We start from the raw sequence: 27,123 nt of genomic DNA on the forward strand, positions 1-27,123 counted from the left end.
ATGGCACTTGCAGATCACAGAATAAAGGGGTACTGTTTGCTTTTTAACAATTAAAAAGTGTGCTCATGAATGCTGTTCTGTGCCCAGCATTGTGCAGGTGCTTCGCACATATCCCAGATGCAGCCCCCACCTTGACTTTGCGATCAGGCATTGGGCTAATATCCATCCCCAAGAAACAGAAAGATTTTGGTGTTCGAGCTCTATATTGCTCTTTGATCCAACTTTCATTTATTTACTTTTAAAAAAAAATTATTTATTTACTTATTTGAGAGAGAGCCAGCTAGAGAGGGAACACGAGCAAGGGGAGAGGGAGAGGGAGAAGGAGAAGCAGACTCCCCGCCGAGCAGGGAGCCCGATGCGGGGCTCGATCCTGGGACACTGGGATCATGACCTGAGCCGAAGGCAGACGCTTAACTGACTGAGCCACCCAGGTGCCCCCCCCCCCTTTCATTTAAAAGTATTTTTTCTGTAACATTAAGGGAGGGAGTGATCAGATAGTGATCATCCTCTCTAAGCAGGAGGCTGTGCCCAGTGGGGGAAGATGCTCATCAAGGTGTGGTGGTAGGGGAGTATCCGGCCGTCCCAACAGAAGCACCGGATTGGTGCCCTAGATTGCCCCCCTGAGTCCCAGGGTGTATCCGGAGAGTGATCAAGAAGGGTAACCAATGCCATGTGTTCATCAGCTGAACTTGACCCTTCTTCTGGGAGGCCCGGGAGCTCTTTTCTGTGCAGGGCCTGATTGTGCTGAGTCTGTCACCCAAGCTGTTTCAAGGGTCTTCTTGCCCTTGCCTGGGCCTTGTCTTTCCTCATTTCTCTGACTCATTTTGGCATGGTCCCCCCTCGAGGTTCACTGGGCTCAGCTCTTCTCGAGTCTGATTGGGAAACACCTCAGGCAGATGGCATCGTTTGAGGAGGAGCAAGGACAGGGAGGAAAATCCCACAGTTTTTCAGAGTTGGGATTGCTGTTCTGCACATTGTGTTTTCCTTTATGGAAATAATCCAAGAGAAGCATGAGGTGGAGTGGAAAGAATTTGAGGCCTACACTTCTTGACGACACATCTTCACAGAGCTAGGAATCGGGAGACCTTAATTCTGGAAGGGACTCTGCTGCATATTCATTAGCTCAGGCAGATGGTCCCTTATTTCTGTCTTGGTTTTGTCAGTTGTCTGAAGGGCCTGGGTCAGACTTTCTTGCCTGATAGGATTGCAGGAAGGGTTCAGTGGGGTGGTGCATTTGACAGGGCTTGGGCAGGTTACGGGTGGGGGTGGGGGTGTGGGGGTTGACCCTACAGTCCAGTTTTGCTCCTGACAGTGAATACTTTTATCATGATGAGTGGACACTGAAATATTTGAAGGGGGACATTTGTTTTGTAGTGATCGACTTCAGCAGTCACCTCGCATTTCATCATCTATACACCTCGCCTTCTTTCATCGAGATTCGATCAAATGGTCAGGGTAGCTCTGAAGTGGTTTTTTTTGGACATTATGGTAGCACATCCTCTCCATCACCCAAATTTCTTTTCTTGCTAAAAGCATTTAGCTCTGTTATTGGAGAGTTCTCCCCTGGCCCCAGGAAACATAGTTTCCACCTTACTTTGGAAAAGAAGGATTTGCTTTGCTGAATTTTATATCCTGCTTAGTGGGAAATTTAAGATACCTGATCATTTTCTCCCTTATATTCTGGGAAAAGGCCCATTTGTTTAATTAGAAAAAGGTACTTTTAAATAATGGCTGGCTCCAAGGACAGGTAAAATTTTAACACCAAAATCTTTGCTCCTGGGGGATGGATGATAGTGCAACACCTGATTGTGAGCCCCAGGTGAGGGCTGTGTCTGGGATTTAGAGATTGTTTATTGCTATCTCTTCATTTTGCAGCAGGGAGACCAAAGCCCAGGAGGTGGGTGACCTTGGGGACAGGACAGAGACCGCTGCTGTGCCCTGTCTCCCATGGGGCATGTTTCCATCTGTACTAGGCATGTCCTATGTGTATTTTCGTTCACTAACAGCAGTGAATGCTGGCGGAAGTTCCCTCATTCTTCTCACGAAGAGAAGCTTTTCTACCGTGCAAAGCTCATCTCTTCGGAAAAGCTTCCTTTCTAGAGACTAGCTGGAAAAGGTGTCATTCCTCTTTGTGGTAAAACGGGGGATTTCATTAAATGGCCAAGCCTCTTAGCCTTAGAAAGACAGACTGGAAAAGCTGATAAATAAAAAAGAAATAGATTCTCTTCTCTAGGGGGTCGGAAAGTTTTTATCCAACTATATTCCTGCTGCCTTTGGCTTGAGTGAGTAGGCATATGACTTTTATGTCTCAGTTCTGAGAGTCAGATGATCCCGAGACCATGTTTCGTGCAACATTTCTGTTTCTATGACATAAATCCCCGATTTCCATTGTCTCCTCGCCAGTTAAAGGTGGCCTGTAGCGACTGTTGGGTTTTCCACCCATGACTGTGCCAGAAAATGTTATTTTCCTGATTGTGTTCCCTCTTTATGGATTGGCTTGACCCTTGCCTTTTCTCATTCTCTTTGTCCTGAAGGCAGTTTGCACAAAAACCTGCCTATCCATTCTGCTTGTTCCTAGGAATTTCATCAAGAAGAGATGCTGAGTAACAGTCTCATTAGTTCAGGCTTGCTTCCTTCCTTCCTTCCTTCGTTCACTCATTATTTATTATTTATATGTTGGTTTGCACAAAACTTACTCTTCAAGTGTATAAATAAGTGGTTTTCGGTATATTCATAGAATTGTGCAGCCATCACTACCATCTGATGTCAGAACGTTCACCCCCACAAAGAAACTCCATATCAGTTAGCAGCTACTCCCCACCCCTAACTCATGCCAGACACTCAGCTACTCTCCCGTCTCTGTGGATTGGGATATTTCACATAAATGGAATCATATAACATGTGGCCTTTTGTGTCTGCCTTCTTGTGTTTAGCAGAACGTTTTCAAGGCTCATGCCTGTCGTAGCATGAATCAGCACTTCATTCTTTTGTATGGCTGAAGAGTAGCATGTTGTATGGATGGACTATGTTTCGCTCATCTGTCGACCAGTTGATGGCATTTGGGTTGTTTCTACTCTGTGGCTGTTGTGAGTGATATAATGTTCAGTGGGTGGACAGATTTGTATGTGCACATATGTTTTCGCTTGTCTTGGGTATATATCCAGGAGAGGATGTGCTGGGGTTTATGCTAATTCTATCTTTAACTTTCCGAGGACCTGCCAAACTTTGCTAGTGGCGCCATTTTCTGCTCCCACCAGCAGTGTAGGAAGGCTCCAATTTCTCCATAGCCTTGCCAACACTTGTTATTGTCTGTTGTTTTGATCACAGCCATCCGGGGAGCTGGGGGCGGGTGGGGGCGGGGAGGGGATATGTCATTGTGGTTTGACTCTAGGGCTTTATTTTGAGGCCAGTTTGCTTGTTCACTGCCTCTTAGTCACACTTGTCTTGATCTGTGATGTGAGAACTTGGTTTTGAGTATGTTTTCCTAGTCCTGCATGCGGGCATCTGATGTGACAAGTACAGGGATGCTCCTCTCTAAGAGACAGAATCACTAAAATCAGGTCTACCCCAGAAAAGCAGTGTTCACTGTCCTGGTTGGCTGCCTCTGCCCCCTCCAGATTGGTTTTTGTCTCACTGCATGGCCCAGAGTGAGTCCTGTTTTGCTGCCTTTGTGACCATCCTTCATTCTGCTTTATGGTGGGGTGGACAGGTCACTGCCCTGTGCCAGGGAGGGAACTTGGCAGAGGCTCTTTAGCCTGCCAGGCCCGGGGAACTCCTGACTGAGTACTGGAGATCTCCCGGGCCAGTCCATTCCTGCCTCAGATGGGCATCCCCCCCACCCCATACATAGGCCAGATAATTACCTTCTGCACTGATAGTTACAGAGCCCTTTGCACACAGCCGCTCTCTCCCGGGACCCTCCTTTTCACATTCTGTAAGATAGGGTGAGAAATGTCTCCCCCCCCCTTCCCATGAGGAAATTGCAGAATAGAGAGGTTAAGTGACTTCCCCAAGGCCACCCAGCTAGTACAAGGCCAGAAGCAGACTCACGTCCTGGTCATCTGGTGGCATGTTGCTGGGTCTCTTGTCATCGGGCTGGGGGACATCAGGCATGTGAATGTGGTTTCAGGATGTGCGCTGGATTTGAAGTGGCTCCATCATTTGCTTTCTGGATGTTTCTGATGTAACGGCGATGAGAACCTGCTGGATCCGAGAACTGACAGTGTTGTGCTTAGGCGGCTGAGGCTGCATTCATGTGGGCTGGTGGAGGGTGATAACGAGGATGTGGTCACTTTCCCGGTGGCATCACAGCTATTGCTTTGTTTAAACAAAGTTAATTAGCACTGTGGTTTCCCCTGCTAAGAAAACCCTGTTCATTCATCCATTCAGCTGATGTTTGTTATGCCACTTGGTAGGTACCCGTCTAGGCATTAGAGCTGTGGTCCCTGTTCTCAAAGAACTTGCAGGCTCTTGGGGAGACCAACAAATGAAAGCTCACCATGTAATGTGGTAATCCCAACAGTAAGGTTCAGGGGCAACTGAGAAGAAGAAGTCTTTAAAATCAGCCCGAGAGGGTCAGGGGGAGACTTCCGCCGAGGCTTGAAGGCGGGTCAGGATTTTGCCCTAGAGTCCGGTTGTGGGGTGGGCAGCAGGAGGAGGTTGTCCAGACAAAAGTGAGGCATGGATGAATGGATTGAGGCATGTGGGACCTGGTAAATAAGAGTCTGGCATGCTTTAGAATTTTAGAATAAGTAAATCAGTATTGTTGGGTATTTAAAAAAAAAAACAAGTTTTAGCCTGAAGGGCATGGGAGGAGTCTAGAAGGAACGGGAGTGGGGAGTGGAGGCTGGTGGGGAAGGGTACACTGTAGAGAGCATCCTGTTGGGGGGGTCAGGGGTGTTGCCTCTGATCCCTGTGGTCAAAGGAGAGCCCCCGCCACCTGTTTTTTCCCCGCTACTCTCCAGTTTCTGTTCCCTTCCATTTATCATCACCATCTAGCCCGTCCTGTCACAGGCAATGCTGAGGGACTCCAGGTTGTAGAGAGTCAGTTCCTGGAGCACAGAACCAGGGCATTGACGGGAAACCCTCCTTGTGCAAGGACAGGTCTTCGGGAGTTGCAGCCTTAGGCGCCGGGCAGGTCCTGGGGAGGTGTGACAGACAGATGGGCTCCGGATTTGCCTGGGTGGTGGTTGAGTCCTGCCTTCACTGCACACCATTTGGGCAAGTGCTTTTTATTTCTCTGAGCCACAGTTTTCTATTTCTTCCTTTTTATTTTATTTTTTTTTTAAAGGCCCTAACACATACATAACGGAAAGTTTACCATTTTGGCCATTTTTCAGTGTCCAGCTCAGCGGCATTAAGTACATTCCCATTGTTGTGCAACCATCACCACCGTCCATCTCCAGAACTTGTTTATCTTCCCAACCTGAAACTCTACACCTGTTAAGCACTAACTCCCTGGCCCCCCTCCCTGCAGCCCCCGACAACCGCTATGCTACTTCCTGTCTCTATGAATTTGTGAATTGTTGAATCATACATATTTGTCTTTTTTTGTGCCTGGCTTATTGCACTCCGCATAAGGTCTTCAGGGCCCATCCATGTTGGTGCATGTGTCAGAATTTCCTTCCTTTTAAAGGCTGAGTGATAGTCCATTGTATGGATACGCCGTATTTTTCAACCTACTCATCTGTTGACGGGCATGTGTTGGGTTGTTTCCACCTTTTGGCTCTTGTGAGCAATCTTCTATGAGCAAAATACCTGTTGCAGTCCTTGCTTTTGATCCTTTGGGATACATACCCAGAAGTGGAGTTGCTGAATCATATGGCAATTCTTAGCCACATTTTTCTGATATGTAATATGAGGTTTCAAGGTTACCGTGCAGCTTAAATTTGATAGATTATACAAACTGCTGAGCATATGCTTGGCACACAATAAATGCTAATCCCTTCCTTTCTGAAAGGCCCCTTTGTGCCCTTTAAAACAAAAGGACTTTTAACTCTTTTGATGAAAAATACCTCTTCAAAGGCACCTGGCTGACTCAGTTGGTAGAGCATGTGAATCTTGATCTCGGGGTTGTGAGTTCGAGCCCCACGTGGGGCATAGAGTTTACTTAAAACAACAGAATAAAATAATACGAAATAAATGTTCTTTGCTGTTCTCATGCATTAAAAAAAAAACAAAACCTCCTCAGGGGTAGTGCCTGGTTCCTTCTAAGTGAAGGGAATCGAATAATTTAAGCCTTTCTTGATGCCTCTGGGTTATTGTTAGGATCTATGTTAGAGCACCGTGCTGCCTTCATAGAGTTGGGCTTTTAACAACTCCCACAAATGGTCTCTAGCTGTTGGGAATATTTGTCTCCATTTCATCATTTTCCTGCCTCCTCCCTTCCTATCCTTCTTAGTGCTGTTAGTGTATCTATCTGACTGTGGTTGCCACCCTCCCTCATTCAAGTTCATGTTTCAAGTCTTCCTTCTACTTGGGGACCAAATGACTGAGACTCTCACTGTTGTGTGAAAGTAGGAAGAGACAGGTGCTGAATGAAATTCTATAACCACCATTCCCTGAGAGCAGTTTGTTTTGACTGAGTAGAAGTATTTTTTGGCAATTTTATGGAGCTTGAGTGAGGAGTCAGGTGGCCGGATTTGGAGAGTGAGGTGTCATTGCGTCTTGGAAATTCTGCCATGGAGGAGGTGAAAGCCAGATGAGTACTCTACCAGGTCCGAAGGGCAAGTGGACAGTTTCCATCTGGATGGTCTTGGAAGACTTCTTAGAGGAGGGGGAAATGGGCCCAGTTGGGGAAAGAGGAGGTGAATACATGCGTGAGAGAATGTATCTCCCTCCTCTGGAGTCAGAGGAAGCACAAAGCTAGGAAATCAGCTCCTGGCTGCCCCTTGGGCTCCATGGCCACTATGCTTTGTCACTCCTTCAGTGTAGGTCCCAGGAAAAGTCTGACATCTGACCATCTCCATTCTACCCTTTCCCTGTTAAGTCTTGTATTTACCATAGGAAATATTAGCATTGTCTTCATTTGGTCTGTTTTAGTATCCGGTATCTTACGTGTTCCTCAAAGGCATTTTTGTTCATTGTGGAAAGTGTGTAGAAGCCGGTGTCTTCTCTTTGCTTTGAACTTTAATTTTGCATCAGGTCTCTGGGCCATGGAACTTGGGCAGGAATACTAGTGCTGACCCAGCACATACTTCAGTGTCTCCCTCCCTGCTGAGTAAGAGACTGGAATGCCAATTATTATCTCTGTTATTTACATTGTTCTGGAAGTCCTAGCCTGTGTAATAAGACAAGAAAAATAAGCAGTGAAAATATTGGAAAGGAAAAATAAAGTGATTGTTATTTGTTGGATGGCCTTAAATATTCAAAGGAATTCACTGAAGGAAGTATTGGATCTAAGAAGAAAGTTTATTAAGATGACCAGTTTAAAAATATGTATTCAAAATTAACAGCTTTCTCCTATGCCAGAAGTAACCAATTAGAAAATATAATTTAAGAATCCCATTCATAATAGCCTACAAAATATAAAATAACTGGGAATTATAAGAATACATTCTTACATATGGGAACAGAGAAAAGACATTAATAAAAAAAAAATACTATGTTAATGAATAGAAAGACCTAATACTGTAAAGAAGCAAATTCTTTAAGGATTAATCTATAAATTCAGTGTGATTCCAAGGAAAACCTCAAAAGGTATTTTGGCTTTTTGACACTTGACTGAATCACAGACAGTAAAAGCCAAGAAAATATTTTAAAAGAAAATAATGAAGAAGGGCAGGAAGCCATGCTTAATGGGATATTTTAAAAACTATAAAAAATGTCATAAAGTGGAATGACACTAGCTCTGGGTGAGACATCTACATCAATGAGATGAAGCAGAAAATCCATAAGTGGAACCAACTATGTCTAAGTATTTAGTGTATGAAAAAAGGAACATTTCAAGCTCATGGGGAAATGATGGCACAGTCCTAGTATTATGCTGGCATAGCTAACCATTTGAAAAACAAAGAAAGGTAAATTTTGTGCCTTACATCCTATATCCAAATATCTTTCAGATGGGTTAAATTCAATTTAAACAACAAAGTCAAAAGAGAACCAGAAGAGAATACAGATGAAGAGTCCTGTACTTTAGATATTTTATCGGAGGTAGAATCAGAAAAGACAGAGACATTTGACAACATAGAAATGAAAGAGTCATCATCAGAGTAAAATAATTAAAAGGAGCATCAGAAGTAGGAAATTAGATTTGCAAAATATGATAACGGGTTGATGCATTTAAAATATGAAATCTTAACATTTCAGTAATAAGATGAACACTAATAGGGAAACTAAAGGATATGAACATGGTATTCATAAAAGAAGAAATAATTCTACCATTAAACTTATGAAAAAATATTCAACTGAATAATGCAGAATACAAATTAAAATAACAGTGAGCTAAGTTTTTGCCTTCTAAATGTTCAAATATTGAAAAGAATTGTAATACCTTGTTAATGTGAAATGGGCACTCTGCAACTGAGGCTGAATATGGCCTTTCTGGAGGGCAGTAGGACAATATCTTTTTTTTTTTTTTAAGATTTTATTTATTTATTTGTTAGAGAGAGAGAGCGCGCACAAGCAGAGGGAGCGGCAGGCAGAGGGAGAAGCAGACTCCCCGCTGAGCAAGGAGCCCGACATGGGACCAGATCCCAGGACCCTGGGATCATGACCTGAGCAGAAGGCAGACGCTTAACCGACTGAGCCACTCAGGCATCCCAGTAAGACAATATCTAACAAGAGCTTTGACAATATATAAGCAGAGGATATTCATACCGTTTGACTCTGAATTACCGATGTGCAACATTTCCCTCTAAGGGTGTTCATTGTAATATTTATAATGAGAAAAAATTAAAAACAAGCTAAATGAGCAAAATAGGTGATAGGCTAAGTAAATGATGGCCATCTGTAGGAAAAGGTAGGGTGTAGTCATTAAAAACCATAGTGGGAAATGTATATTAATATGAACATGTTCACAGTATATTGTAGTATATTGAATATTGATGGAAGAAAGCAGACCATGATCACTATGTCCAATTTCATACTACTTTTTCTAAAAAAGAGCTTTATTGAAATGTAATTTACAGACTAAAATTAGGATACCACTTTTGTAAAGAATATATAAGCGGGTGTGTAAGTGGGTAGGAATAAAGATTGGGTAGACATACATCAGTATGTATTTTCTTTGGATGATGAAATAACAGAATTTTGGGTTTTCCCTAAATTCTTGTTTTCCAGGTTTTTGGCATTTAAGTACTTTTTCACTTAAAGGAATTTTATAAAAAGAAAAGTTTCCTTGGAACTCTCCTTTGCATCTGGGTATTATCTCTTACCCCTGTCGTTCTTGGGAAGGAAGAGAACATAATGTGAGGAAGTGTTTGAATTTTATGCACAGTGGTGGAGGCTGGTGTTGGTGAACTTTCAACTACCCACACAGTTGTGAGGTTTAATGAAAGGCTCCCTGTGGGTGCCTGGGTGGCTCAGTTGGTTGAGCATCTGACTCTTGATTTCGGCTCAGGTTGTGATCTCAGGGTCGTGAGATCGAGCCCTGCGTCTGGCTCCACGCTGAGCATAGAGTTTGCTTAGGATTCTCTCTCTCCTCCTCCCTCTGCGCCCCCCCCCCCGCTCTAGTGCATACACGCTTTCTTTCTCCTTCTCTTAAAAAAAAAGACTGCCTGAACAACTGGTTCCCTTATCAGGCTTAAACCTCATTGTCCAGATACATTGGCTGTTATTCAGAGACTTATTAATCGACTAGGGGAAAAAGACCCATTGAACAGTTAGCCCTCAGCCTGAGATGGAGAGCACATGATGGTACAATGACCATGGTTCAGACTCCAGAGATGTTATGCTATGTTTTTGAATTCAGTCCAGGTTCCTAGGAGGAAAACACGCGTCAATTATGTTGGCTCTAGATAGGGCCCAGTCAACATATGACATCACCAACTCTTCCCTGCGCAGCTTTCTTTGGAGGGGATGCAAGGAGGACAGTTGTGTAACATTGGAATAAATAGAACAGATACCAGGCCCCTCACGCTTTTGTTCTGGGTTGAGCTCCAATCCAGTAGCTGATAACGTTCTTCTCCAGATACAGGGAGATTGTCTCAGCAGCTTTGTACAAGGGTGGATTAGCTGCTCGTTAGCTTATTAGAGTCCTGCGTACATGTCGGTTCTTATTTGAACTAGATGCTCTTGTCTTTTTTATATTATTTGGTGTGTGTCCATAAATGATGTCCTGAAATACAGTGGGCGTGAACATTGTTTAAGACCCTATTTCCGCACAGAGATGATTGTAATCAGGTCATAGGGTTTGTCTGATTAGCTACTTAAATAAGAATGTAAACATGACCCTGTTTCTTTAATTTGCTTCCTGTTTTTTCCTGTTGTTGACCTTGACCTTGGGTCTTCGGCTGTAGCATTGGACACAGTTCTACCCATTATGTATGTGAGTACAGGGGTTTCTGTTGGGCTCTAACGAGGAAGCTGCAGGTCCTTGAGTTTATAGTTGGATTCCCTTTCCAACGAGGGACCAGCAGGAAGGAAAACTGAGACAAACCCACTCTGCACGTGAAAGCCTTGCAGTGTGACTTTTATTTTTTTGTGATGTTCCACACAGCCCTGTAATCTCTTATTTTTGGCAAGCCAGCACTGAAACTGTGGTCCGGTAGCCCTGGGCAACCAAAAGCTGAGACAAACAGAGGAAGTGTCATTACTCACATGTTTCCCCGGCCACCTCATCTGGGCCCGTCGCCGCTAGCTGCCGCCCCTTTCTGGAGGTGGAGCTCCTAGGTGCGGAGTCGGACCAGGCCCCACATGGAGACCCTGCAGGTTGTCGCGCCCTGACCCCTGAGGGTCCCTGTGGCTCCTTACTTTCCTGCACTCTTTCTGTAATTTGTTCATAGTCTGGATTTTATTTTATGGCAGACTTTGTGGTAAAAACAGGGAAGTCCCCATTTCCTTAAAGCAGCCTGAAGGCCCCGGGAGGCGGAGGGAGCTCACCTCCTACCCCGAAGTCCCTATCACACTCACACAGGCATACACACGCACGTGCACACGCACATACACACGTACACATGTGCACACTCTTGCGTCTGCATGCGGGTGTCCAGGATATTGGGTCTTGTAAACAGAGCTGATGGGAGCGGGTGTGCTCAGGAAGTCTGCAGACCCCTGGGCTGCCTTTGCTAGCAACTCTTAGGAAGCTCACCTCCTGCTAGCTAGGTCCTTTACTCCCCAAAGGGGACCGGGGAGAACCAGATCCTGGATCCCAGCCTGTGGTGCCCATATATATCCCTAGGGGTTTTTGAAAATATAAATCGTTTCAATGTTTTAGAAGCCGGCTGGAGACTTAACTGAAGTGATGTTTCCAGGGTAGGCCCAGGTTTCTTTGCTTGTGATTGGAATTACATGGACTCTGTTAATGGTTTATGTTTTCTGTTCTGATTGGGTTGTTTTTCTTGTATTTGACTCATAATAAAATGGGGATGAGTTTATTCATTCCTAATACATTCCATTTGATAGGAAGATTGTTTCCATCGTAGTATCCAGGGTTTAGGAGGGGTTTGGAGAGGGAGGTTCCCTGGGTGGTGAAAAGTCTACATTTATGTTGCTTGAAAGAGGGTCTCTGATTCTTCCTGCATTAGCATTTACTGTGTTGGATTTTATAGCCAGTGCCTACTTGCTGTATCAACAGGACAGATCTGTTTTGCTTGTCTTGGTCTTACTCTGTTTTATGCAAAAGACTTAAAGTTCCATGCCTTTCTTGTGGCCTCCTCCATTCAGTAAGGGCTTTTTCCTGTCCCTTCCCATATCCTGTTACTCCTCGTGGGTTTTCTACCTGAGCCTACCCCGCTGAGCCCTTCCTCTGCCCCTGGCCCACCTGCAGCACTGGAGAATACCCTCGGCCTCCTCGATTCTCTACCCCCAAGATGCCCGAAGCCCTGGCCCCTTTGTGTGATACCTCTCAGTAAAGTGGAACATTTAGGGAAGGCTGACTTCATGCCAGGAATTGGTTCAAGCAGACTCTTATCCTCAAGACAATCCTATTTTGCTTTTAAGTTAACGAATGCTTATGTAAGACCTTTTGTGCAAGCACTATCTTTAGCCCTTTACAAATACCATTTCATAACGACCTTGTGAGTGGGTGCCATTAAATAAATCTCCATTTTACAGGTAAGGAAACTGAGGCCCAGAGAAGGACAAGGTTGCTAAGGTTATACAGCTCGTGGATGGATGATAGAGCTGGGGTGCCAACTCAGGCAGTCTGACTATGGAGTTCATGCTTTTAACCCCTATCCTAGGAAGAAGTCACTGTTGCTGTTCTGATTTTGCAGATGGGGAAACTGAGGCACTTTTTTTTTTTTTTTTTTTAAGTAACTTGCCTAAGGTCCTAGAACCTAGTTGGTGGTAGGGCCGGGGATTCAAGCCCGACAGGTGAGCTGTGGATCCTGCACCTTGGCGGCACACTTGCCTGTGGGGTTTTTTTTTCTTCCGTTCTTGTCTTTTTTTTTTAAAAAGATTTTATTTATTTGAGAGAGAGAGAGGGAGAGAGCATGAACAGGCAGAGGGAGAAGCAGGCTCCCCACTGAGCAGTGAGCCTGATGTGGGGCTCGATCCCAGGACCATGAGCTGAAGGCAGATGCTTAACTGACTGAGCCACCCAGGCGCCCCTGCCTGTGAGTTTTCATCACACTGTGTTTCCAGCACATTCGGCATGGACACTTACAGCATCAGAGACCATTCCCCACACAGCACTGTTCCCTGGTTCTCTGGCATTTCCTTCATGAGCGAGAGCCCAGCTTTGCAGATGGTGGTGCTGAGGCCCAGTGGTCCGAGCAGGGCATCTGAGAGCCAGCAAGCCGCAGGGCCTGTGAAGCCCTGGAGGGAGGAGTCACTCTCCAGGACTTCACGATGCTCCTCCGAGGAATTCCAGGATCAAAACGCTAGCCTGAAGCCAACTTTGTGGTTCTCCCACTGGTGCATGGATAGGAGATGCCATAAACCTGGCTTTTCTTCAGACTCCGAATGCCTGTCTAATTACAGGAAACAGAAACCTCTCCCGCTGTTAGCCAATGATTTCAACATCTCTTGGAGAGCGTCTCCATGGATCTGAAGTTTGAAGCTTTGCATTCTAACGAATTTGGCTGGGATTTTCACCTTTGGCTCTCCTCACCTTCTCCCCGGGCCACGATTTCATCATCGTGCTTTGGGGATGGCACTTCCTCTTGAGTGTCTGTCTTCCTGTGAACATACATGGAGCTGAGACAAAGCTCAGCCTCTCTCTGCACCTGGGGCTGGGGGGTCTGGGCCCTGTCCAGCTCTGCCGCTGCCCTACCTACATCTCGGATGCTTGGCAAGGCAGCCTTAGTGGGAGTCGTCTTCGGCCTCCCGGGACAAAGCTGGGGGAAGGATTGAGGGGTACCAGAGCTAAGATGGTGGATGTGGCCATTTAATCATGTTCTTGTTAGATTGTCAGTAACTTCTTTGTACAGCTGGTTGGTCTGGTCTCTCGTGTATTACTCAGTTCCCGATTTGGGTCTTGGAAGGTGGCCATTTATCTGAAACAGAGAAGACAGCATAGCAGAGTGAAAAGAGCTTTGTTTCTTACCCCCTTAAACGGTAAGCAAATAAAATGAAAATACCAGCATTGGCTGGGGTGACATCCTGACGTGTTGCTGGTGGCAGCGTGAAGGGGTGACACTTTTGGAATGTATGTGGTCATCTCTATTAAGAACCCTAGTTCATCCCAGCTCTAGGACCCTCTCCAGAGAAAAGCACCTAGAAGAGGGGAGAGGTATTTGCGTAAATGTGCTCCTGAGAACATTATGTAACACGGGAAAACTGGGAGCAGTCTACAGGGTCAACAGAGGGGGATGGTTCAGAAAGTTATAGGAGATTCCTCCCAAAACAGCTCTTAGAAAAAAATGGAATTATGAAGACTGTAAAGGCAACATGGAATTAAGGAAATGTGAATGTGCCCTGTCATTATCCCCGTATAAAATATAAGCACAAGACAGATCTGGAAGATGATAGAGAAAAAGATTCATGGCTACTATTAGGACGGTGGGATTATAGGTACTATTTTCTCCTTTTATATATATATATATATAAAGTAAAGGCAAGAGCACAGATTTTGGCTTCAGACCTAGGATTAATTCTGGTATTACTCATCTCATGTATCTTTTAGCAACTCTTGAAACTTCCCTGGGACTCAGATTTTCTCATCAGTAAAAAGAGCAATTTCTAAGCATCCTGGATCTGAACCTGCTTCTTGCCACTGATAAGTCTTCATGGAGAGTCTGCCAGACTTACCCCTATCAGTAAGACAGACTCCCGGGCACTCAGGAGCATCATTGCGCACCAACAATTGAAGGCCTTTAAGCATTCTTGGTGGTTAAGCAGTGCTCCCACAGATTTGTTCTCACCATTCATGGTTTGAGGGAACCTTCCCTGTGGGCACTACGCAGCCCAGGCACATCCTTTCTGAGTGAATTTAGAGCAAACTACCAAGTCCTACCCCAGAGGCTGATTTTGAAATAAACGCTTCTTGGGGAAGTGGCTTTCTTCTCTCCCTCCCCAAGCCCCCTGGTCAACTCTGATGGGCCCTTCCTGGGAAGGCTGAGCCTGTCCTGCCTACAGATGGGCTCTCAGACTCCCGCAGTCTCTCCACGTCTGCCCTTGCTAAGTCAGGGAGAGGATTCTGCCCATGGTGTGGTTTGTCACTCTGAGAGGATTTACACGTTATAAATGACCCTTTATTGCCACACACAGATTTCATTAGCCTGGCCTTTGATCTTGCGGGCCATGTGCTCGCTAGGCCATGGTGCAGGCTACGCCAGGCCTCAAAGAAAAGGGTTGTACGAGGTGCGGACATTTTGACAAGCTTTTTATCTGACATCCCAAATTGACTGTCACCGGCTCACATTGGCCATTTCCTCCTCTGTCCACTCGGTTAAGGTCATTAGCTGTGCATGTAAGTGAACCTGCAGCTGTTTTCGATGATAGAAAACAGCCTAGGTTTGAAGACTTGAGGGGAGTGGTATTCATGGAAACGCCGAGAAGGTGGCCATCCGTAAAGGCTGTAAAGGAAGGTGGGGGTTAGACTCCAGCTCTGTGAGTTGGTGTCTGCTTGTCTACAGGCAAGTCTCACGGCCACAGTTGGTCTGTGATGTCAGCATCGGAAACACGTCTGCCTCCCTAGTGTAAGCATCCAGTGAGGTAAGGCCTGTGCCAGCACTTTGTGAATTGTGGAAAAGCTGTGCCCGTGGGAGGCTGATATTCTTGCCATCAAATAAATGCGAACGGCTGTATGAAGTTACATACTTCTGGAGGGGTGGATGTGTTTCTCTGATGCGGGGAGCTCTGGTTATGCCACTGTCAAGTTGTGAAGACGGAGGAAAGCTCAGGATGTCTTTCCAGGATTGTCTTCAGCATCAGAAAGAATGCTGGGGTTTGGAAGCTGGGCCTTCTCTGGCCTGCTCCCCACCTCTCCTTTCCCACCCTCAGACTCCAGCTCTAGCTCCTGGACTCCCAGAGTCATCTTCCAGCAGCCTGGAAGGAATGGCAATTTCATTCTGGTGGGCGCAGGCCACAGGAAGGGAAATGGGTGAGCAGGAGGCATGGACTGCAGGTGGGAAGCTCCTGGTGCCCACCCCCAGCTCTTAGATGGGCAGCTCCCTTCACGTGGCAGAAGCCAGCCCTGACAGGTGCTCTAGTCCTGCTTCCAGCTGCTTATCCCAGGATTTGCCTGAGACTGAAGAGAGTCCCAGTCCCCAGATCTGTCACCTGTCAAATGCTGAGCCCAAGATGCACTGAGGAAGATTGCAGGAAGCAGAGGAAGGAGGAGGAAGATCAGGAAGGAGAAAGAGAGGACATGGCTGGGGGCAAGGAGAACAGAAAAGAGACAAGAGCAAGAAATAAGGGGCCCTGTGCCGGCCAGCTGGAGCAGGGCCTGAGGTTCTGCTGTTCAGATCCCCGGCTCAGGACCTTTTGAATAAATGTCAGACATGTGAGTGGAATTTAATGAAGTCGGACAGAGCTCCTGGGGACACCAGCATTGAAAACGTTGGGGCCCAAGGGGGACCAGGGGACAGTTATTCAGAGAAAAGCAGAGGCAGACATGCGGAGTGCTGTCTGGGAGCTGGGGCGGGCGTGGGCAGCAGGATGCAGCGGAGGGCGGTGATGGTCCCCAGGGGATGGGAAGAATTGAGAGCTCGTTCGGGGGTGTCGGCGCGGTAAAGCCAAGGGTGCAGTGGGCCGAGAGTGAATGGGAGGTGACAAAGTGGGACATCAACAGCATTCAGCTTTTTGCAGAGCTTGGTGAGAAGGGCAGGGTGAGGGTAGCCTGAGGATGGAGCAACATCACTTCCTCCCTGCACTCTTGAATGTCTTTTTTTTTCCCCCCCAAACTAGATTTTCAACATTTTAAGGGTATGGTTTGTACCTTCTACCTCTTTGTTTTCCTCCGAAGCTGGCTGATTGATCATCAGATCACGTCAGAGGTTGTTTGCTTGTTTTATAAATACATTTTACTGGATCTCGCTTCAGCCCTTATTCCCTCCAGATTCTGGCTTAATGATTCTAGCAGTGATCACTGGATGCTGAACAATTACTCCTGGCTCAGCTTACTTTGTATGACTGTACTTGTTTAGCTTTAGAAGCAAGATTACATTAAAGAAAGTTTGGCAGAGAGAGAAATGAGGGGACTACCCTGGTGCCTCCAAGGTCGAGCAGTTAGGAGCCTGAGTTAATATCCCTGGACTTGTTAGGCTAATTATACAGTTTTCTGTTTATTGAATTAATTGAGCTACATGCTGTAGTTATAAAATATAAAGGGATAAGGCTCCATTTCACATCTCAGTGATCCAGCCCTCTCCACTCTTTTAAGAGTAGAGGCTCTGGAGTCAGACTTCCTGGGCTCGAATTCCACCTCTGCTGGTCAGCCGTTTTACCGGCTATGGCCACGTTATTGACCACCTCCTAGAGTTCTCCCAAGGGCCTTGCTTGGCTGAGGCACGGGGGTATGAATGTTGCACACCTTCTGTATGCATCTCTGCATTTTTTTTTTTAACGATTTTATTTATTTATTCATGAGAGAGAGAGAGAGAGAGAGGCAGAGGGAGAAGCAGACTTCCCACAGAGCGGGGAGCCTGATGCGGGACTCGATCCCAGGACTCCGGGACCATGACCTGAGCCGAAGGCAGACGCTTAACCATCTGAGCCACCCGGTCGCCCTGCATCTCTGCATTTTAAGGAATATGAGCGGGTTACTTAACCCCACTGTCCTCAGCTTCTCCACCTGAAAACTGGGACCCCCACTGGCTCCAATCGTAGCGGGCCAGTGTAAGGATTAAACGAGATAATCCACGAAAGTTGCATAAAATCGAATCAGACATAGGAAGTATTCGATAAGGATTATTTTTACCGTTCCTCCCGTTTTGAAGCGTGTGAGTTACACTTAGGTTAAAGGTAGTCACTGTGGTGAGTCCCCTTGCCAGCATTCAGGAGGGCTGGGATTTCGCAACCAGCCGCAGTGAGTCTATATGGCAGACGGACAGGAAAGCTGTGCGCTCCAAGAGCTTTCCCAGGGAGTGCTAGGGATCCACTGATCAAGTGTTCAATCACAGAGCCCTGTGGCTGGGCCTCTTGGAGGAAGAGGTTCCTCGGTGCTCTGGTCCTAGAGTGAGCCAAGGACCTTTCTTGCCAGAGGCATGTGTGACGTTTGGTCTCTCCTCTGCTTATTAAGCACCTTCTGTATGCCAGCCCTCTGCTTGGTGCTCTGGGGGACACAGGCAAGAGGATGTGCTCATACTGGAATAGCGCTTTGTTGTTAACTAATACCACCTCACTGAGCACTCACAAAGGTGCTGGGAGATGATACTCTCACTGGTTTGTAGATGAGCATGTCAGGCACAAACATTCCAGGTGGTTCCAGCTCTGTGGGAAATGCTTCTTGGCATTGCTGGAGAAGCAGTACGTTTGTGCAAGGCAAGTAGGGAGCCCTGTAAGCGTGTGCTTTAGAGGCAGATGAAATACCTCCTGACGGGGTTTACGTGTGGTAGTTCTCCGTACAAAGGAGTGTCACTGTCTCCCTCCTGGTGTTTATTGAGCACGGCTCCGTAGCAGGCATCTTCTAGGGAGTTCCCACGCTAACTCATTACACCTCACTGGAACCCTGTGGGTTGGGTACTGGTGTTCGCTCCATTTCTCCACCACTGCTCCTCGGGGGACCCCTTATGTTCCCAAGGGCAGGTGCTTTCTCTTCCCTTTCGGCTTTTTTCCAGAACAAAACCATGTTATTCTAACTGGCAGGCCGGGGGCCGCTCCCGGAGGCTCTTATCTCTCCACCAACAAAAGCCGTTCTCTGCTGAATAGGTCACCCAGCATCTTGCTGAGTAGGTAGCAGCTGGATGCCCCATGGATGAACCATTGTCTTCCTGATGGTTTGCTTTTAATTCAAGTCCGCTGATTCCATCTAGGTCGAGAATGGGAGAGGCAGGCAGACGCACAGATAGCTAAGTGCAGGGACTAGAGAATGAGGCAGGGACGATTCTGGAAGGGGAGGCAGGAGATGGGCAATTCTGATAGAGTAAATGCCGTGGCGAGTGCGGGGTGGTGTGTGTACTAAATGGAGTTTCTAGAACTACTGCCCTCCGTGCAACCATGTATGAGGCTTCAGAGAGCCTGGGGCCAGAGAGGGACCCAGCAGGGCCATCCCCCTCTTTCTCCTGCTCCACCTGCTTCTCCCCAGCAGACTTTTGGGATGGGGTTCCTGCTCAGCCACCTCAATTCCCGAACAGGGACTGCAGTGATGACTTTTCTGGCACCTCTGTGTTTTCAATAACTCTGGCCCCTTGAGAGCTGGTCACAAACACCAACTGCTGGCCTTTTAAAAAGTTGGGGTCTTGGATTGTGTCGAGGCGGACGTCCTGGTTGTGATGTCGTGTTAACATGAAGCAAGATGTTACCCCTGGGGGACACTGGGTGGAGGGTCTGAGGATCTCTTACAACTGCATGTGAACCTACAGTTACCTCAAAGTAAAAAGTTAAAAACGTAGGGTCTTCTAAATCCTACAAACTCCAGAGGAGTTCTGTATTTGAATTTTCAAGGAGCAACTTATTTCTTTTGAGTCCAGCACCTTGCTAATATCCTATAAATATAAAAATAGGGTACCAGAAGCACTCAGGGCAGTAAAGAGGAATGGAGGGCTGACCTGCTCCAATGTGGATGAACCTTGAGAACATGATGCTGAGTCAAAGAAGCCAGACATTGAAGACCACATACTGTGTGATTCCATTTACATGAATGTCCAGACGGGGCCAATCTATAGAGACAGCGAGCAAATTAGTGGTTGCCTGGGACTGGGAGCAGCAGGCTTAGGAGGGAATGGGGAAGGACTGCAGACGGGTATGGGGTTTCTTTTTTGGGTGATGTTCCACAATTAGATTGTGGCGATGGTTACACAAACTCTCTGACTAGCCCAAACACCATTGAATCATACAGTGTAAATGGGCGAATTGTGTAGTATGTGAATTACATTTCAATAACACTGTTAAAAAAAAATTGGGGGTCTTTTGACAGTTTTAAGAGAAGTAATAATAGTTGTTTGGAAGTAGCTGGTGTCTTCTAGATGCAGGCACTTCCACACCCTGGTTGTGACCCCTCGATTCAGGCCACTGTCCTGGGGCATGTTCTTGGCTCCCTCATCGACCAGATTCATGGGCCTACCACTGAAACCGCTGAAATCCCTGAGGAATGTAAACTTCAGTGTGTGCCAGACATTTTGCCAGGTGCTCTCGTACACGCTTTCTTAAACCTCCGGCAGCCCTCACTGCCCATGTTTTATGCATGAAGAAATGGAGTTCCCAAAGAGTATACACAGCTGGGCAGAACTTCAGCAAGAACCAGCTTGCTGACCCCAGGGTCATTCTCTTCCCTTCCTGGTGGAAGGCTGGGTTGATGAGCTTTCTCTCACCTATTACATGAGCGGAAAAAGTCAGCTGCAAGGCAGGAGCCAGGCTCTTGCAGGGACAGATAGCTTAGGAAAATCACCAGAGGAAAGGCCTGCGAGTTCTGGGCAAATCCTTTGCAGGCTTGTGTCTTCAGTGGGGAATCTCTTCTCCCTCCGGAAGCGAGGATGACATTCTGCCCTGTTCCCTGGAGCAGCTTTTCCCCAGAGAGAGCTCCTATGGAAAGAGGACTGTGGGAAAACACGAGGAGGCTTTTCGTGGCCGCGTTTCTTGAGTGTCATTAGTTCTTAGCGGAAACATGTGGATTTCCCTGGAGCCCTCAGCTTTGTCTGCATCCTGAATTTGCAAGAGTTTGTCACTCTAGGGGCTGTTTTTGGAAATGGAGGGAAGCCATCGATTACAGCCACAGGGAACCTGATATTTTTTTGTAAGTGATCATGCTGGTGGGTCGTACAACAGGACCCTCATGGTAAAATGGGCAGGAGTGAATTCAGGTAGTAGGAGAAGTAAGTGGGAAAAGATTTGCACTCAGTGATGTTCACAGTGGTCCAAGGCAGACATATCCGCTCCAAGAGAGATTATTAAAAATGCAATTTCTCAGGTTTCAGCACAGACCTACAGAATCTGAAACTGTGGGGATGATGTCTAGGAACCTGTGTTTTCATAAGCTCTCAAGAGCATTCTTAAACACACTCAAGTTTGAGTAGCTTAGCACCAGACGACCTTACATATACTTGTGGGTGAGCAGGAAAATCTGGTCACATTCCCGGGAGAGCACCTCCTTCTGGGCTCCTTCTGTGCAGATCTTGTGAGCTGGAAGGGAGCATTCATTCATTTATCGAAAACGTTTATCGAGCACTTCCTCTTTCCAAGCATTTAATCCCTGTGCTGAGGGAGTTTACATCCTAGTGGGGAGTCAGATAGCAAACGAGAGGAACCGGGGCAGAAATTACTGCAGATGGGGAGGCGACCCTGGGATAGTGACAAGGAGGCGGGGATGCCGAAGTAAAGAGCCAAGGGAATGGGTTTCCAGAGAGAGAGAGAGAACTGCTGGTATGAAGGCCTGGAGGTGGGGAGGAGTCAGGCAGGTCAAGGTATGAAAACTGGGGGCTGATGGTGGTGAGCAGGGCAAGGGGGTGGAGAGTACATGGTGAGATGAGACCCGATCTGCAGGATCAAGGGAGGGGATTTGAATTTGACTCCTAGGGTGGTGGCCAGCTACTGAAGGATTCATCAGCAGAGTGGTGGGACCTAGGGAAAGATTTAAGAAGATCCATCTGGCTGCTTATGCAGGCTGGTGTGGTGGGATGGGTGATGAAGCCAGGGACGTGACTACGGAGATTCTGTGATGGCCACAGAGTCATATTTTCTTCTCCTCCTCTTCCCCCTCCCCTCCCCTCTTCCTCTCCCCCCTCCCACTCCCCGTTCTTCTTCCCGTGTGTGTGTGTGGGGGGGCGGACACAATTTAAGAAAATCGGAATTGTTTTGTCAGGATTTCTATGTTAGCATTTTACAGATGGAACCAACTTGCTTTACAAGTGCACGTCCTCGTTGCTTTCACTAGAGAATACTCTATGTGTTATAATACCAGTGGTGCATGGACCCATTTAGTTACATATACTGTTACTTATTAAAAAAAAGTACATTTCATCAAAAGAAAATTCAGCTTAGAGGTCCACATTTTGGAGACCTATAAAACCAAGCTCAGTTGATTATTGTTCAGCAGCATCTGCAAGATTTGAGCCATTTCAGAAATTTGAGCTCACTAGAGTTCCTAGGCTGGCATTTTCTTAGCTGAGAACTGCTTACCTGGCTGTAGACAACCTAATATTTTATTTAGAAGAATGATTCATTGCTTTAGGTGTCTAGAGTCCTGGGTTTTATCTTCTTTGTTGCATAAGTTTGGTTTGACCTTGGAAAAGTCTTTTCACTTCATATTTTAGTGTCTCTGTGCAGAAGATGGGGAGTAATTGTTCTGGCAAACCTCTCCTCATCAGGGTAACTGGGCAAGAGCTCTCTGAGACATAGAGATACAGTATCTCTGCAAAGGCCCTGTGGCAGGAGGGAGCAGGAACTGAAAGATAGCCCACGTGGTTGGAGAGCAGAGTGCAAGGTGGGAGATAATCCAGAGTGATGTTGTACATTGTAGAGGTAGGCAAGGGCCAAGCTGGGCAGACTCTTGTGGACCCTGTTGGGGGCTCGATTCTTTATCTTTTTTTTTTTTTTTAAGATTTTATTTATTTGACAGAGAGAGAGAGAGCGCGTGCGCGAGAGCAGGAACACAAGTAGGGGGAGTGGGAGAGGGAGAAGCAGACTCCCGCTGAGCAGGGAGCCCGGAGCAGGGAGCCCGATGCGGGGGCTCGATCCCAGGACCCTGGGATCATGACCTGAACCAAAAGCAGACACTTAACGACTGAGCCACCCAGGCGCCCCTTGATTCTTTATCTTAAGACCAAGGGGAGACTGTTGGAAGATTTAAATAGGCGAATGACAAAAGATCGATAGATATGCTGATTCATTCAATCCTCTTAAGAAATGTGTGTGGCAGTTCACATCCCCATTTTAAACCACTCCAGAAACTTAGGGTGGTGGAGATTAAGCCGCTTACCCAAGAGCACGTTGCTGGTAGGTGGTGGAGCCAGGAGACCAACTCAGGTCAGCTGGAGTCCAAAGTCCCCTGTCCTCCATCTCAGCCTAACTCAGTAACAATATAACAATAACCACCGTTTTAAAAGACGCTTTGAACTCTTAAGACGAAAGATCTCCCTTAAATTACAAAGTGGTATTATGCGGCAGAAATATGAGCGGTGCGGAGAGATTGGATATGCCGGGAACCTTTCAAAGCCCCAGTCTGCGTGGCTGTGGTCCAGCATCTTCAGCTTCCATGCTGTCTGGTGGGGGTGTCTTACTGGCAGCTATCAACACATGGGAAGGGTTGGCAGCCCCGGCCGGCCATCTGACACTGCCATTGTCCATAAGGACTCAGTGTCCGTGAAATGTACCCGAGGTATGTGCTTTCAGGGCCCTTTGAGCTGGGCGAGCAGATCCGGGCGGTGCGCGTGTGGTTTCACCGGAGTGATCACGCCATGCCGAGTTTCTGCTTTCTGCTTTCTTCCTCTTGGGGAGTCCGCTGGTTTCAGTGGATTCTTAGAAGCTGGCTATAGAGATCACCATCTCGATTGTGAACCCAAGGAGCCTGTTCAAGGTTGCAGTGGGAAAACGGCTGCTGGCCCGTGGCCCTTGAAATTTCTGTTGGTGACGACCAGTGTCTCTTCTTTCCTAGTTGACCATGTCGTGCCCGAGCCCGGGACAAGCCTGCTGGCAGCCTTCGACCAATGGAGGGAATGGGCTGACAGCAAGTCCTGCTGTGACTACTCTCTGCACGTGGACATCACTGAGTGGCATAAGGGCATCCAGGAGGAGATGGAGGCCCTGGTGAAGGACCACGGTAGGTTGTGCTGACCAAATGGCCCTGGGGATATTCCCAGTTCAGTGCACGAGCCAGCAGAGCTCTGTGAAGGACAGCTCTGTGAATTGCGCTTGCACATCCCTTCTGTGCCTCACCTCCATGCCTGCCAGGAGAGAGGGTCGAACTGCAGCTGGTGCCCATTGGAGGTGACCAAACCCAGTGCAGCAGTAGAAGCTTTTGCGGACAAGAGAACCTGAGCCTCACCACGGGGATCGGTTCTTATGTAACAACGGCTCACAGCTTACTGGTTTGAGGGAACTGCACCCAGCCGGATTGCAGAGTTGAGGCCGAGAATGCTTATGCCAGTGATGATTCTGGGCAGTCATAGGTGGGGGCCGGTGCCCAGGACGCTGAGTGGGCGACTCAGGCAAGCTCTTTGTACAAACCCATAAGAACCAGGGTAGATTTGAGGGTGAGGAGGCTCTGGGACAACCTGAAGAGCCTGCCTGCCTGCCTGCCTGCCTTCCTTCCTCCCTCCCTCCCTCCCTTCCTTCCTTCCCTCCTTCCTCCCTCCCTCCCTCCCTTCCTTCCTTCCCTCTCTCTTCCTTCCTTCTTTCCTTCCTACCTTCCTTCCTCCTTTCTTTCTTTCTTTCTTTCTTTCTTTCTTTCTTTCTTTCTTTCTTTCTTTCTTTCTTTCTTTCTTTCTTTCTCTCTCTCTCTCTCTCTCTCTCTCTCCCTCCCTCCCTCCCTCCCTCCCTCCCTTCCTTCCTTCCTCCTTTCTTTCTTTCTTCCTTCCTCCTTCCCTCCCTTCCTTCCTTCCTTCCTTAAGATTGATGGATTGATTTAAGATTTATTTATTTTAGAGGGAGAGAGAGTAGGAGAGGAGGGGTAGAGGGAGATGGAGAGAGAGAATCTCAAGCAGACTCCCACTGACCACAGAGCCCAAAGTGGCTTAACCCTGAGATCATGACCTGAGCCAAAACCAAGACTCAGACACTTAACCAACTGAGCCACCCAGGTGCCCCAGGTCTTTTTTATTCCATAGGACTATTTTAGGGAGTAGGATTCCAGAGGTTGGGCCCTGGAAGATTCCCGGGGAGGCTGGAGGAATCTGGACTACCTTAAGGTCCCTCCGGGATTGTTTTGTCCACAGGAGCTTGGGAGTTGAGGTGGTATCGCCGAGTCCCATCATCTTCTGGGGTCCTCTTGAGCTTGGCTATAGACTAAACTCCTAGGGTGACATGTTGACCTTATTGGATCTTAACTGTCAGGGAAGCACCTATTGCTTTCAGGTTTCGAGACTTCTAAGCTCAGAAGTACCATGAGCTGTGAGTAAAATAGCAGGAGGGAAATCTCTAGGCATGGGTATGGTAGGTATCCACAGATATGGCAGAAAATGCCCAGAATGAAAGTCTGGAGTCTTATGACCTTGGGGAATTACTTAAGTTTTATGAGTCTGAATTAAAACAAAAACATCTCTCACATGAGGGTTTTGGACTAGATATCCTAAGATTCTGGTACAAAGGTCCCACCTAAAAGAAAACAGGTAACCCTTAACCTTTCTTACTTTTGAGAATACTGAGGCTCAGCGGGGTTTAACTTTCCATACTGAAAGTGAATTGACTTCAAATCACCCCACAAGGGTTACCATAGCAACTGTTGCCGGCAGGAGAGAAAGGCTGGGATGTCCCGAGCCATTGAACCCCGGGGCAGCGTCCAGCACCCCCAGGTGGCTTGAATTAAGCTGCAGGACTAGAGGTTGTCAGTACAGTTGTTTACCATCATGATGGATATGGGGCAGGGATGTTTGGTCTGGTGCCTTAGGTGACAAGGACTCTGAAATGCCAGGGTGAGAATTGCGACATCGGCTTGTTGGACCCTTTCTTACTTAAAAAGGTTTCTTAAAAATCAGCTTGGCTTGCAGTCTGTTTACCAAAGAAAAGACATTTATTATAGCTCTTCATCCACTGAATCTCTAATTCGTCATCTTCTTAAAGTCACAACAGTCAAGGGCAACTTTTGTTTTTATTTTTTAATTTTTAATTTTTTTTTATTTTAATTTTTTTTTTTTTAAGATTTTATTTATTTGTGTGAGAGAGAATGAGAGAGAGCACATGAGAGGGGGGAGGGTTAGAGGGAGAAGCAGACTCCCTGCCGAGCAGGGACCCCAACGTGGGACTCGATCCCAGGACTCCGGGATCATGACCTGAGCCGAAGGCAGTCGCTTAACCAACTGAGCCACCCAGGCGCCCTATTTTTTAATTTTTTAGATTGTGGTAAAATACAGCATAACATGAAATTTACCATCTTAGTCATTTTTAAATGTACAGTTCAGTGACATCAAGAACATCTACATTGTTGTGCAATCATCACACCATTCATCCCCAGAACTTTTAATCTTTCCAAACTAAAACACCATACCTGTTAAACACAAACCCCCCCATCCCCTCCCTCTTCCAGCCCCTGTAACCCCCATTCTACTTTCTGTCTCTAGAAGTTTGACATATTAATGGAATCCTACCTATCTGTCCTTTAGTGACTGGCATACTTCCCTTAGCATCATGTCCTCAGGGTTCATCCATGTGACAGGATTTCCTCCCGCTTAAGGCTGAATAATATTCTGTTGTATGGCTGTATGACATTTCGTGTATCCAGTCATCTGTCCGTGGACACTTCTGCCCTTTGGCTTTTGTGAATAACACTGCTGTGTATTTGGATGGGTATACAATACGGGCAACTTCAAATTTTGATAACCTTAGAGAACAGCTGTCAGGGTACTAAAAAGAACTTTTGCACCCTATTCCCAGATTTTTTTTTTTTTTTACACCAATTCTTTATATTTTACCCCATTTGCTCTATCCTTCTTTCTCTGTCTCCACCTCTGTCTCTGTGTCTCTCTCTTGTCCTTCCTCTCTCTCTATATATACACATATACGTTGTATCATACCGTTCTTACTTGCTTCCAGATTATTTGGTTTATTGATTAAAGTCACGTCTCCGCCTCTCTGTTTTGTCTGTCCACTAGGGGTAAATTCCTTCCTCGTGTACATGGCTTTCAAGGATCGCTTCCAGCTAACTGATTCCCAGGTAAGAAGAGTTGGCTTTTCTGCATAAGCTCACTGGCATTTGGTACATCGGGGCCAATGCTGTTGTCTTGGAAGCTGCCCTTAGCTTCGTGGGAAATGGCTGGTGGATGAGGGCCCTGGCGTAAGTTTACCTTTAGAGAGGGTATGACCCCAGTGCCCTGGCCCCCCCGGACTGGTGTTCCACCAGGCTCTGGAGTCAGCCTCGGAGCTACCTCTGTGGGACAGCATGGCCCAGAGGTGTCCTCAGAGCCCTCTTGGCAAACCTGGCGCAGGCCCGAGTGTCCTCTATGAGCCTCCCCTACTCTGCGTCCTTTAGGTTATGCTGCCTCTTGATTCCTGAGTGGTCCTGCTCTGCCCCGGGTGACCAGAAGCCTTGACCTTGGGGCATGTCAAGAGAGCTGGCTTTAGTAGCCGCGGGTGCTGTTTCTGACCCCTGTGGCTGGCAGGGGAGTGGCTGTACTCAGGAACAGGGAGATGGACCTCCCTACCTCTGCTCTTCCCCCTCAGATCTATGAAGTCCTGAGCGTGATCCGGGATATCGGTGCGATCGCCCAAGTCCACGCAGAAAATGGTGACATCATTGCAGAGGTATGGCGCTTTCCTCTTCGAGGTGTCTTC

The 27,123-nt window shown here is 47.0% G+C and overlaps 1 protein-coding gene across 1 annotated transcript in view; it reads left to right on the top strand.

The window, feature by feature from the left end:
• LOC118022107 (dihydropyrimidinase-related protein 2) overlaps positions 1-27,123 on the top strand; it is a 69,511-nt gene that overhangs the window by 16,671 nt on the left and 25,717 nt on the right. The window contains exons 4-6 of the mRNA XM_035022598.1: positions 23,294-23,458; positions 26,445-26,506; positions 27,013-27,093. Of these exons, the coding sequence (XP_034878489.1) occupies positions 23,294-23,458; positions 26,445-26,506; positions 27,013-27,093 (308 nt within the window). The remainder of the gene's footprint in view (positions 1-23,293; positions 23,459-26,444; positions 26,507-27,012; positions 27,094-27,123) is intronic.

This window comes from Mirounga leonina, unplaced genomic scaffold (genome assembly GCF_011800145.1).
Source record: "Mirounga leonina isolate KUSES-001 unplaced genomic scaffold, KU_Mleo_1.0 Mir_176, whole genome shotgun sequence".
Taxonomy (NCBI): Eukaryota; Metazoa; Chordata; class Mammalia; order Carnivora; family Phocidae; genus Mirounga; species Mirounga leonina.